The following is a 14324-nucleotide window of genomic DNA, read 5'->3' as shown; positions in this document are numbered from 1 at the left end:
CAGGAATTACAGAGATATGTTCCCTTCTGCAAATAAATATATTTCTGACATTTGAAGAACAGCAAGCTACACACAGGGCTATAATGGTTACACCAAAAAAAGAAAAGGGTAAAGAAGCAGCTCACTGTGAAAGTAATAATGTTATTATTATGATTTTGTAAGATTTATGCAGATTTTCCTATCTGCCCTTGTCAAGGTACCTTAAATCTAAAGCCTTCCCCTCATCATGGACTTCACATACAAATAACTTATGTGTCTTAGGGCCACCAAACACACCTGAGTACCACCCAGTGAACAAACGCCTGGCTACCACTTCCACGCTCTTGCAAAGCCTTAAGAATGTGGCAACTCAGACTGACGCCCTGGCCACAGAGTAGTATTTCAAGCAGTAGAGGAGGGGTTTAAAAAACACACTTTGCAATGTCCCTTCTGTAACAGTAAACTGGTTTTTATTACAGAGAAGCCACTGAGGTCTTTCCAAAGCCTCACAGTGACAGTGGTATAAAAGCAGCATTGTAGCCCAGAATCTGCAGGACTGTTTAAAACACTGTTCTCCGCAGACATCTGTTCCAGTGTGGCCAATTCAAAATAAAAAATATAGGATGAGACACCCCACAGCTGCAGAGTTACGTTTCACAGAGCAGCAGAGCTGTTCAGCATCTTCACATCCTCTGTGCTTGCAGACAGAATGCAGATTTTCATGCTCATGCTCTGAAGTCCAATTAAATCAGTGGTACAAATAAGGATGCAAGAGATAGCAATGCCTAAAATATAATTAAAAATAAACCACGAATTCATTGTCCTGAATATTGCTGCTTCTGCTGAATTTAAACTTTAAATCCTCTTCAGAAATACCCTGTGTGAAGCCAAAGCAAGTGATAAATCAGTCTCACTGCTGAGTGATGGAGCTGCATGATCACCTCCTTATGTTCCATGGCAAACACCTTGTGGAATTCCAGAGGGTACTAATATCAGTGTCCACATCATCCAAAACGATGCAGCCAAGATGCACCTGCTGCTTTCCAGAAGATTATTCTGGACATGAATAAATCTTTCAATTATCAGCAACAAGAAGCTGTGGGAATTCCAGCTCATCATACTCCAGGTGAAGACAGTAAGCCAAGGAATGAAAAGTATCTCTTTGAGAAAAAAAAAAAACCTCATTGAGGAAAAAGAGCTTTCTAAAGACCATTTAAATAATACACTAATGTGAATGCTCTTAAAAAGCACTTAAGGAATATTCAGTTTAAAATGAAAGTTTAGCACGTGAAATGGGATTCCTCATGCAGTGTTGCAGCCTTGGACAACATGATTTCCTGAGAATGTTGAGTTGGTAACACTAAGCCAGGAAATACCCACAGCATTGACAGAGTTTCCAAAGACAAAACCAAATTCACGTCTAAGATACCAAAGGACAGCTGCTTTCTTGACACTGAATTACCATTCCAGATTCAGGATCTTGATCAGTTTGTCTGAACTTGCAGGATATTTCCCTTTAGATCACTGAGATCAGGGGTGGAAAACACTGACTTTAGTCCTGGTAGCCGATTTTCAAATGTAACCCAGGCTGCATTAAAAGAACTCTGTACTAGAAATACATGGAATTGCTGCAGCTGGAATAGACCTCTAAGTCCACCACTAAACCATGTCCCCAGGTGCCACATCCACACACTTTTGAACACTTCTAGTATGGGGACTCCACCACTGCCCTAAGCAGCCCCTTCCAATGCTCGACAGCCCTTTCAATGCAGAAGTTGTCCCTGACACCCAACTTAACTTCCCCTGGAGGTCATTCCTTGGAGAAATCCCACTCCCTGGGTGGTGCCTGTGCTCTGGGTGCCCCAGAAGGGCCCTTTACCTCGGGGCTGTCCTTCAGGGCATCGGAGCGGGGCAGCTCTGCCAGCTGGGAGAAGCGGCGGTCGTAGATGCACAGGTGGAGGTGTTTGTCCAGCACCCGGAAATCCTCATAGCTCCTCTTCACAATCCAGCTCCTGCCCTGCACACACAACCACACAAACACTGTCAGCAGCTCCTCAGCAGGGAGGCATAGAAAAGGGAAATCTCAGCAGAAATAGTAGTTTCTCCTCAAAACATCTGAAAGTGATCAAAGTGCCTGAGTACGTTTTCATGTTTTAATTTGCAGATAATATTTTCATGTTTTAATTTGCAGTAGCCATTCATGCTCAAACCAGCTGTTAGTGGTCCTGTTTCAATTATTTAACTAGGGTTTGGATGTGGCCCAGCATCATGAGACGCATCCAGAGCTTTAACTTCCACCTGTCTTACAAGGATTTTGTAGCATTTTCCTATACAAGGTGTCCTTGCACAAATGTAAATCACCAAGTGGTTGTATAAACAGCGTGAAATTAGATTCCAAACAGATAGAAGCATATAAACCCAGGGATCTGAAGGCAGGGTTGAAGCTTGCAAAATTTCTGCCAGGTGCCCCAGGCAAACCTTCAGCTGAATTAAGAAAACAATCCATGATGAACAACTCTAGCTGCAGATTTATTCCTGAGTGCATATCATTTTCCCAATTAAAATATAGACAAGATACAGACTGCTCCAGGGGACAAGGAAGGGACTGTGGCAGCACAGAATAATTTTTTTTGTGAAGCTTTTAATATCTAATGATGACTTTTAAATGCTCCATGGCCTGTTATGATCAATAAAAAATGTTGTAATAATGCAGCAGTTTACAGATCAAAGCACATTATGAAGAGTCATTAATCACAGGATCCCTAAATGGTTTGGGATAGAAGGGAACTGAAAGCCCATCTGATGCCATCCCTGCCAGGTTGCTCTAAGTCCTGTCCAACCCGGCCTTGGACACTTTCAGGGATGTGGAAGGAATCAATAAATTAGATGACTCCAGGTTAGACAGGCACTCAGAGGCAGGGCCAAGGATTAGAAGTCACACAAGGATGCCTGGAAGTGGAGCAGAAAGCAGGAGATGTGTGGTGTAAGAAGGGACACAACAGGGGACAGAGCTGTAAATGGTGACCTGCTGTGCAAGGCTTGGGGGGACTGTGCCAGGTGCCCTTTTCCCTGGGATACAAAAGGCATGACCTACTCTGAATTCCCCATCATAATTCCTCTATACTGATTCCTTTATCAGAAAAGTTCTAAGCATCGGTTTTACATTAATATCCAAAGCCTGTGAGGCAATTGCAGATATAAACCGTCCAATCCAGCTATGTTCTGTCCCAATGATTTAAGACAACTCCACACTGTGACTGTGCCCATAAACTCTGCTTTCAGCTCATGAGAAATCACCACATTTCACAATCCTACAAAGAGGCACCTACACAGGATAAATGCTTTGGAATTTCCATATTATGTCATTTTACTTTTTGTCTAAAGGAGAAAAACAATACCAGGAGGGCAAGGCTAATTCTGTTCAGGGAGCTGTCAGCCTTCCCCATTTCTCCATCTTTTGCAATTAAGGGACTCTTGCTCTCTCACTGAGCTGCAAGCGTGACCTTCAAGGTTTAGTCACCAATGTAGGAAACAGCAGCCTGAGAAATCCTTGTGATCCTGGATCTGCCTCTGCCCCCAAACAGGGCATTTCATTCCTATGTGACCACAGAAACAACAAAATGATCTGTCAAATGATCCTAAACCTGTCCCTAGTATCATATTTCAGTTTTAAATGCTGGCCTGTACCTTTGCAGTCTGGTTGCCATGAATGAGGGCAGTAAGAGTTAAATGCACCTGGGAGGCAGAGCTGGGTCAGCCCCTGCTGTGCCAGGGTGTGCAGGATTAGCCGCACTCAGCGCTCTCCGACTCCGGGTGAGCCCATCCCACACTATCCCAGTCACAGGGCTGACAGCAGCAGGAAAGGGTGATGGATGAGCAGGGACAGCTTACCCCACAGCAGCAGCAGTGTCTGGCCCCACGGGAGGCTCCTGGAGCGAGGGCAGGCAGCACAGCCGGAGTGCGGGAAGGGAACCAGGATCCTCAGCTCCTGCACCTCCAAACTGCAGCTTGCAGCTGCTAAGCAACCAGCAGAGCTATCCCCGAGCTATCCCTGAGACATCCCTGAGACATTCCTGAGCTACCCCTGAGCTATCCCAGCCAGCAGCCCAGGCTCCAGGACAGGGATGATCAGATACCTGGAGGCCTCATTGCCATTCCCAGGTCAATCAGCCTGGGATCATGGACATCAGGCTCTTGTGCCAAAGGATCATAGGATACTGCATGGAATCATGGAATCTCCTGACTCAGACTCAAAATGATCATCAGTCCAAGCCCTGGCCCAGCACAGACATCCCAACAATCCCACCCTGTGCACCCCTGGGAGCATTGTCCAAACACTCCTGGAACTCTGGCAGCCTCAGGCTGTGCCCATTCCCTGGGGAGACTGGGCAGTGCCCAGTACCCTCTGGGGGAAGAACCTTTCCCTGATCTCCAACCTAACCCTCCCCTGGCACAGCTCCAGCCATTCCCTGGGTCCTGTCACTCCTCTCAGAAGAGCTCAGCACCTGCCCCTCCACTTTCTGGGAACAGGGCTGCCCATTGCTGTGTCCCTCAGAGTGGCTGTGCATTGTGTTGGCAGAGAGCAGCACTTCAGGAGCAACAACACACATTTCCACCCAGCAGAATGTTATTCCAACATCCTAAAGGGAAGTATTTACCAATATTCTACAATTTTAAGCCTGCCATAACTCAATTCAAAAAGCACCCATGCTTTAGGTTGGACTTTAAGTTGTATCAAGCAAAGTTTTTGCAGATTTGGAGCCTGAGTGACAAATTTTTAAGCCACATTTACATGGGATGCAATTAACTTTACAGGAAGGAATCACTGCAGCAATTGAGGAAGGAACTGGACAATATTTAGTGCTTCCCATCAGATCTCCAGCACAAATCACTGGAAAGAGAAGTCTGGATTCTCCCAGCCAGATTCCCAGAGAGGCACAGCCACAGCAGCAGCAACAACTGCAGCCTCATCCCATATCCAAAGTACTACAAAGGTTTCCCTACACCAATATAAAAATTGTACATCTTGCTCCCATTTCCTGCAAATTCTCAAGTGCCAGAAGGGTTTGGCAAGAGGATTCTTTTTTAATTTAGAGAGTTAATAAAATATTAGACACAAGGAAGTGCCTGTTAAGTTGATCTCGTGTTGTCAACTGTGTTTTACAGCAAAGCTCAACATTCCTGGTGCTCCAGGCACTCAACATCCGTATGGCAAAAATGCCATCTTCAAATTTTTTATTATCGCCATAAATTGTTGCTCAAATAAATTTTTAATCAGCCTCAAATTTTCTAATGCAATAATTACTTTACATTTCCTTAATTATTAACGGCCTTGATTTACAGAAGCACAAGCTTAAACCCCATTCACTTCAGTAGGACATAGGAAAGAGGTGCAGTTAAGCACAGAGCAATTTCCCAGATTCAGACCTTCAACTACAAACCTGGCTATGACAAATTTCTTTAAAATAAAAAAATTAAATACCAAGTGAAGATTTCAAAAATACCATTAAATAGTTTCAGGAGCTTAAAAATAAGTTCCTGACTGACTTAAAAATAAGTTCCTCTTGAGAAAAAACACTGTATTTTTTCAGATTTCTTTTTACAGAAATGTTCACAATGAAAAGCATCATGACAAATCTGGAATTTCTCAGAGAATGGTAAATCTGGGCTCATCCCTACTCTTATTCCAGCCTGATCTGTTCTCCCTTACTCTGCTGGGTAGGATTAAATTCACAATGAAAGCCTGTTGAGATTTCAGCCTCTGCACAGAGCTGCTGATTTTTTTCCAATCATCAAAGCGAGGAGAAATGTCATAAAGAAACGATTGGAGATTACTGAAGCGATGATTTAATTTCCAGTGAGCCGGAGATCTGAACCCTCCCTCAGTGGCACCACCAGTGAGAGATCACAGATCAGAGATGCTCCCGGGCGTCACTTGGCATGGGAGGAGATTGGGAGCGACAGGGATCCAGAGCCCAGCTCCACCAGGAATATTTTTAGCACTGCTGATCAAATGGCCTGAGGAGGGCAATGAGCAGCCACAACGTGGAGTTGTTTCTTACTCCCTTAAGCTCAGCTCAACCCCAGGGCACTTGGGAAGAGCAGCAGTGTCACTCTCCATTCCTGTTCTCCCCAAGCCCATCCTGATTCCTGCAGCTCAGTGATGGCTTCACTCCCAACAGACAGACATTACCCTCTGCGAATCTAAGAGGATGCAATTTTAAACCATTCCCTGCATTTTCATTCCCAGAGTCAAAAGCTCACTTTACTCCATCATCTCTTAAATGCTTCAATTACCAGTACAAAAATTGTGTTCTTTTCTAAGTGGGGCTCCCCTAAGTCCAGGCCAGTTCCATACAGGAATATTTTTATGTGGATTTAACTGTTTCCACCTGGCATCTGGCAGAAGTAACTCTTCCTGCTGTGCCCTGAGTAACACTCAGAGGCACTCAGCCTGCAAGAGAGGTCCAGCTGCTGCCAGGATTCCTGGTACCATCCATTCACCAAACTTACATGCCGAAATTTTTTATTAAAGATTTATAGATCTTCTTGCTGTGTAAGGAAAGCTCCTATTTCCAGCTGGGTCTGTTTCCATGTCAGCAGACAGGACCCTGTCCTGTCCATCAATCCCTCCCCAAGCCAGCCAGGCTGCCCCTGAGTTCCAGCACACACAACCTTCCTGTCCCACAGTCTGACTAGGTTTGCTCTACAGCACTTAGGATTTATTTATTTTAAGACCTTTCTCTTCTGGTTCAAATGCTTATTTCCTCAGAGAGAACACATGGATGCTCTCCTGAACCTTGCAGCCCACATGGAGAGCAAGAGCAGAAAATGAGATGAAAGTATAAGGCAAAAGTCACTTCAGTTTGACCCCTCAGTAAGAAAACACCACGGATTAAATAGCTGGAAAAGCAGCAGCATCCAGCAGGAGAGGTTAACTCTGCCATGGGTGACTCTTTCAGCTGTCTGGGACTCAGGCTCTGTATGTTATTCAAGCCTGACCCTTCAGCCCTTTCCTGTTTCAAGTCACAGTGGAAAATGGTTTAGAGATTTAGTCAAAACAGAAAGCAAGATGGATAAAATCCATCATGGGGAGTTCACCCAGGAAGTGTTTTTAGCTGGTGCCTTAGGTCACTTTATCTACACTTACATTTGTTTACCAAAGTGATTCCGTGACTTCTGGTGTGTTATTCTAACTTGAAGGAAATTGTAAATCTTTAAAACTTAAAGGGAGTTTTGCACTAAAACAACATAAAAGTACTTCATTTCTGATTGAAACCCTAAAACTTCAGCACTCCACCTTGTATTGCAGGACATGGGACACAAGGGAGGAACAAGCACAAGATGGAGGGAATGTACAAACGGACAGAGCACAAGGCAGAGGTGAAAATTTGGTGTATTTATGAGGTGAACCCTCATTCCACACCAGAAATTAATCCCTCAGCATTAATTATCAGTTTATTATCAATTAATTGCAGTCAGCAGGAAGAGATTTTAATGGAAACCACTACAGCTTTTCTCCCCTAAAAATTAGACTTCCTTGTGCTGCTGGATTCCAGTTACAGATAGGAGCCCCCAAAGCACAGGGGACACTGGGCTGGGTCTGAGTGACAGCAGTGTCATCCCTGGCTGCCCTCACTGGGTGGGAAATCACCCCCACAGGCATGTGTGGTCCTCTGGGGGAGAAGGTGACACAAGCCATGAGCTCCAGTGGTTCCTGTGTCCCTCAGAGGAGCAGCTTTGCCAGGAGCAAACATTTGGCTCAGGCTTTCATGGAAAGTGGTTTTTGTACAGGTACAGAGGAATAAGAGGCCAGCAAGACAACCCAACACAGAGTGTCTGAAACCCTAAAAGCCATTTTTCCTCCCAGAACCATTTCTGAATGGCAGCCTGACCTTGAACTCGACCCAAGATTTACAGCCCTCGACATGTGAGTGAAATCCCTGCTCTCCTGACACGCTGTAATTTAAACAGTTTTATATCCATCATCTCTCTAGCAAAATTCCACCATGGAGCAGCAGGTCAGGGGTGAGGGGAGGGCGGGCACAGCATGGGGGGCTGGTTTTCTGCACTTCAGAAAATTACAGTCGCAACACAACAAGAGCTTGGAGTCACAAACGAAACCCTTCAGAGCCACAGAGCAAAGCTCAGGGAAGGGAACTGAAATTCCAGCACCCTCCAGGCAGCAGGGCAGTGAGGGAGTGTCTGTGCAGCTACAAATGATTGTATGGACAATGCAGGCATTAAATACAGCTCTCTCCTTACCCTACAGCCCAAATGTGTCATAAACTGCTCTGCACTTAACCACAGCAGAGAAACACTGTTCCATCAAAGACAGCAACCACCACTGGCCTTTAGAGAAAAACAAACAAAAAACCCTTTGAAAATTACTTGCGTGAGGTTATTAAAATGAAAGACAAGAAAATCACAGAATCACAGGATGAGTTGGGTTGGGAGGAACCTCAAATCCCATCCAGTGCCACCCCTTGCCACAGGCAGGGACACCTTCCACTGTCCCAGGCTGCCCCAAGCCCCAATGTCCAACCTGGCCTTGGACACTTCCAGGGATCCACGGGCAGCCACAGCTTCTCTGGGCACCCTATGCCAGGGCCTCCCCACCCTCACAGGAAAGAATTTCTTCCCAATACCTATCTAGCCCTGCCCTCTGGCAGTGGGAAGCCATTCCCCCTTTTTCCTTTTTCCTGTTTCCAAAAACTCTCCGAATTCCTTGCCTGAGGTCACCTACAGCATCGGCAGCTTTGGCAGACAGAGATGTCAATTTGCTTAAGTCTCATTCCTCAGGCAGATCATGGAAGCAAACAGCTGATTGGGTATATACATACATACATACATACATACATACATACATACACATATACACATACATACATATACATACATATATATTATTGACCAGAGCACAGAAGCATGGTTTTGGGAAAATGAACTACCAGAGAGCAAAGAGGTTTTTTGTAGGTCCAAACCCAAAAAGCTTTATCTGAAAATCCCCCATGACCCCCGTTAGGGCTGCTATGCCACAGACCAGACATCCATCACATCATTTACACACAAGAGCCACTCAGGAGCACAGAAATAATGTAACTCTGCTGCATCTGACACTGCTCCCTTCCAGCCCCATTTTCCTGACACCCCAGAACAAGGCAACACTACCAGTGTTTGGAAAATATCACAAACAGGGTAAGAAATGCCTCTGAGCAAGGTTATAGATAAAAACCATGAGTATTTCCAGGGAAAAGATCTGCAAGCAGGAGTGTTATAGATGTAGCTGATCAAGTCTCGAGAACATAGGTTGGAAGAGTGAAACATTATTTAGAAAGCACTAGAAACAAGCAGCTTTGGGGACATTTTGTGGACAAAGCTGGAGTCAAAATGGAAAATCAGCTGCTTTTCTGGCAGCTGCAGTTGTCAGTTTTAAGAAGAAACAGTGAAAAACGGTGCTCAGACCCAGGAAATGAAATATTTAAGACAGACTAGCTTCAATATCTAATATCCCTGATGGGTCTTTTAAAAGCATAAACCACATTTGAAATAAAGGCACAGTTTTAAACCCACAGATGTGTTTAAAATGCACTACTTGGAAAACAGAAAGTCCTTCCTGATCTGTCACAACCTGAGCCCTTGGTGACAAACCTGCTCTCCAGTCGTGAAAAACATAGTGTTTATTTCTGATGCCTCCATCCCCCAGCCTGTGCTACATCCTCAGAGTGACAAAACTCAGAGTGACAACACCTGTTCCGTGGATTTTAACAAACTTGGGGCCCAAACCTGCTCTGTAACTCTGGGTAAGCCCCAAGGATTTAAGAAATAAGCTCAGTATATGTTCCCCCTGAGAGAGTTCTGTGACCGATTCCTCTAAACAAAACTTATTTTTAATGTATCATACAGTCGGGCAGAGCACCTCTAGTTACTGAGTACGACAGTGCCACTCAGCCTTCTTATTACCCAAACAACTCAATTACCAATTATCTTCAGAGGATAAGTTTAATAATCCAGGTGCACTCAGGGTAACCGGTAGGAGACAACTTTGGAAAACTGTTGGGATTGTGTATTTTGCCACTTAGCTCTGTGCCAGTAAATATTTGCTACAAACAGTGAAAATGATGCATCTTTGATTTACCAGTGAAGTGTCTCTAGGACAAGATGCCCTAAGGAGGGTTAGGTTGTATATTGAGTTTAAGTTTTTAATGGAAAAGGTTGTCAAGCCCTGGCAGAGGCTGCCCAGAGCAGTGTTGGGTGGAGTCATATTCCCCAGAAGAGTTGAAAAACCCATGTTGATGTGGCTGTTGGGCACATGGATTGGTGGTGGGTTGGCAGTGCTGTGGCAAAGGTCACACTCCATAATTTTGGAGGTTTTTTCCACCCTAAGTGACTCCATGACTCAATTATTCTGCCTTTACACACACACTGTTTATTTTGATGTGGTTTCTGTGCCTTGACAGAGCCTTTTTTGAAACCATCCTCTCCTAACCTGCCTGCCCTGCATTTTACGTCCAGCAAATCTGTTATTTGGAAGTGCAGATGCTCTTCCAAGATCTGTGAACTTCACCCACCCTGAGACTGAGCCTCACAACTGCACACCTGGGCTGTCTCCTGCTGCTTCCTCAGCCACTGACACCCAACATCACCTGGTGATCAGAGCAGCTCTGCAGCCTTGCAGAGGATGGGACCGGACTAAACTGTTTTAGATGATCTGTCCCAACAGTCTGTAACATTCCCCCGGTGACATTCAAAATGTGTGCACAGCAAACCTCCCCATAAGGAATAAACATCAAGGCAGAAAAGAGAAACAGAATATCCACCACAATCCTCCTCTCATTCTGGATTTGAACCAACCCCTGCTCTTGGAAAAGTTGTAAAACAATTGTAGGCAAAGAGCTCCTCTGCAAAGCACCAGCACTTGCTCAGTTGTGGGGAGGACTTGGTGTCTCAGTCAGAACAAACCAAGTGTCCCTTTCAATTTGTGGCTGGGCCCAACCTTGTCTCCAAAGCACCACATGAGGATCAGGAGCCCTGCCAAGATCCATCACTGACGGGGAGAAACCACAGCCCTCCTGTCCTCATGGATTTCTGCAGTGATCCTCACTGCCAGAGCCCAGAGCAGTCTGGGGACAAGCGGAGGTCTCTAATTCCAGCCTTGTTTTCTGTCTGAAGGCAAAATGCCCAAAGGACACAACATTAACAAACCAGCCTCTGCTGCTCAGAAAAAACCTTCCAGACTAGCACATTCACGTGATACTGCACTTTATGCTGAGAAATAATTTTCCCTCTTGCTCATCATCCCTCCCTAGAGCAGGGACTGGCTCTTCCCTTCAGCTGGGGGTTTCCATCAGAGAAAACCATCTGAAGTTGTTATGTATCACTCACATTTCATTTGACCAAGAACTGCCCAGAAGCTCAGCCTTGTGCAGGTCTGATGAACTGGGAGGCTCTTGTCTTGAGGAGGTTATTTCCAGATATCCTCCTTCCTCAGTAAAAACCACCCTCAAACAAATTCCCCAGAGCATTTCTCCACTGGAGTTTGAGCACAGAAAGCCTCTATCCCTAGCGTGTTGAGGGGACAGCTTGAAGTGCACCTACATTTGCACCTGCTGAAAAAAACATGCTTTTTCACCAACAGTTCCAAAACAGTTTTTATTTCTGCAATGTCACTCTATAAATAAATTGTTCCATTCAAAATCCACACAGAGCTACAAACCTGCCTTTGCATCTCATGCATCCAGAGTTAAGAAAAGAAAGAGCTGACCCCATTTCTGTCACAATACACATTTAAATAATTAAATAGAGAAAAGAAATCCAAAGAGAGCCATGAATGGAGCAAATAAAGACCAAAGTTGAAGGGCAACAGTAATTTTTCATGTCTCGTTACCAGTGGATGGATCTAGGCAGCGGAGCAGTAGATCTGCTCCCTAGCTGGGTCTGAAAGACCACTCCCATCAGCAGGGCAAGGGAATCCCAGAGCCCCAGGACACACAGATGAACGTGGGACAGCACAGTGCTGCTCCTGGATGGGACAAAAATTCCTTTTGTCTCAAAACTGCCACTTCCATAGTGACATGTCCGACCAGGGAAAGACAAGCTGTGACCTCAAGCTGTGTCAGAGGAGGTTCAGGTTGGACACCAGGAGGAACTTCTTCCTGGAAAGGGTGGTCTGGCATTGGAAGGGGCTGCCCAGGGAGGTTCCTGGAGTGTCCAAGGAACACAGTGCTCTGAGCTGGGGACAAGGTGGGGATAAGTTCCAGGGTGGACTCGATGGTCTAGGTGGGCTTTTCCAACCTCAATGACTCCAGGATTCTGTGTGTGAATTAAGGATCACAGGGCAAAACCCCAGGCTGAGCGAAGGGTATGGTGAATCTGCTTTTAAAACAGGACACAGCACACCCCAGTGCTAATCCTGCTGGATGTGAGAGCTGCCCTGCCCTGTTCTGCAGGAAAACTCCAAACACCAGCCAGTCATATCCTTGTCCTTAATAACTATTATCCCAATTCCTAAATGAATTCGTCCTTCAGTGTTATCATGCCAGCTACAGAGTAATAGAAGCTAATTATGCAGTTCAGATGCAATTCAACCCCTACAGATACCAGTTTACTTTCCCAAAGCCTGGAACAAAGCCAGGTGCTTCAGAGCCCCTCCACCTTGGCTTTGGGATCTCCTGAGGTCTGAGCACAGCTCAGCAGCACCCTTCAGGCTGCCTGACAGCTTCAGGCATTCTTGATTAATTCCCATTCCCACTGTCACTTTGTTTTTATTTACTGCTGCTGGGAGCAGGAGGCACAAAGTGTGTGACCTCAGATCCACCAGAGCACAGCAAGTGGAGTGATGGATTAGCAGGGTGGAAACAAGGAATTCTGCTGCTTTCTTTTGCCTAATGTGAAACAGCCCTCCACGCCTGAGAAATTATTAGGACAGAGGTTTTAACATGTGAGAACATCTGTAAAGTTGGGATAAAAACATCCAAGCCAGAAAGACCTATGGGCAGGTTTTAAAAAGGTTTTGTGGATTTATAAAATACCCAGTATTTGTTACCCAGAGAAGCTGTGGTTGCCCCATCCCTGGGTGGACCAGACTGGACAGGGCTTGGAGCAACCTGGGATAGTGAAAGGTGTCCCTGCCCATGGCAGGGGGTGGAACTGGATGGGCTTTAAGCTCTTTTCCAACTCAAACTTTCCACCATTTCATTTCCAAACACCTGCACACGAGGCACCATACTCGTGGGCAATCTATCGGTGAAAGTTTCATTTCTCTGGTTGTCTTCAGGCAAGTGCTGCCAAGAGGCAGAACAGAAGAACAGAAAACAAGGCAGAGGAAAGGTCGTGATGGTGACCAGCATTTTAATGCACCTGAAAGCAGAGCAGCTTTTGTGAGCCCTGCTGAGCACACACAGGCTGGCCCTGACCAAGGAGTGAGGACACACAGGTAGGGACAACAGGCTGCATCATGTGAAAATTTACTGTTTTACAAAAGCATCCAGTTACTGCTTTTGTTTTGTTCAGCAAAATCCTAAATCAAGGCAGAAAATCCCATATAAACATGGAGAAGGAGGTTAACACACATTCTGAAAACAGATTTTACATGGGCTAGGATCCAACTGGATGCTCCACACAGAATAATCCCTTTAACAAAGACGTGAAAGCTCTCCCCTCTCTACAGTCTTTCTGTGTGTATATAAAGCACACAGAAGAGTATCTGTGTGTGTTAGAATCTGTCCCTTAGTTTCCTGTTTAAAGAACTTGCCACAGGAGCAAAGTAGTACTTACTTAGTTCCTGTTCTCCAGGTGTTTGAGCTTCAATCAGAAACTATTACTAAATTAAAGAACAAGCCTTCGAGACAAGAAACCCAACCATATTTTCGAATGTTTGACTCAAAAATCCTCCTGCAAGCAATTTTTGGTCCCAGCCTGGACTATCCCAGGCAGCCAGAACCAGCAAACCACACTTGAGACGTTGTTTCTCTAAGACATCGCCCCTGCGGAGGTTTCTTCCACTCTCCCCTCCCTACAAACCACCTGGGATGGGGAGTCCTGCCTTCTCCTCCTCCTTGGAGCCCGTTTTTCCTGGTATTCCCTCCTCTGCCCTTGAAACACTCATTATTGCAAGGGAATGTGCGATGGGGATGCCTTTGGAGCTTGGCAAATCCTGCTCTTCAAACAGAAGTGCCCAGCTGGAATCTCCTGCAGGGCAGAGCTGGGACAAGTGGCTGAGGTTTGGGGCAATGTCTTCCTCTGGCGCATCAGGGACCTGATTCTATGAAAGCAAACACAGCCCAGACAGCAGTGGCTGCTGGAACAAAGAACGGTTCATGGCACGGCACTGGGCATCCTGTGCC

The 14324-nt window shown here is 45.6% G+C and overlaps 1 protein-coding gene across 4 annotated transcripts in view; it reads right to left on the bottom strand.

Annotated features, from left to right (window-relative positions):
- The window catches only part of ARHGAP32 (Rho GTPase activating protein 32), a 235147-nt gene that overhangs the window by 74440 nt on the left and 146383 nt on the right, over positions 1-14324 (bottom strand). For all 4 annotated transcript variants that reach the window (XM_085081967.1, XM_085081970.1, XM_085081965.1 and 1 more), the window contains one exon: positions 1859-1996. In XM_085081967.1, the coding sequence (XP_084938093.1) occupies positions 1859-1996 (138 nt within the window). The remainder of the gene's footprint in view (positions 1-1858; positions 1997-14324) is intronic.

The sequence above is a fragment of the Lichenostomus cassidix genome, chromosome 24 (genome assembly GCF_008360975.1).
Source record: "Lichenostomus cassidix isolate B80296 chromosome 24, HeHo_3.0, whole genome shotgun sequence".
Lineage (NCBI taxonomy): Eukaryota > Metazoa > Chordata > Aves > Passeriformes > Meliphagidae > Lichenostomus > Lichenostomus cassidix.
This window is presented reverse-complemented; position numbering and strand designations above follow the sequence as displayed.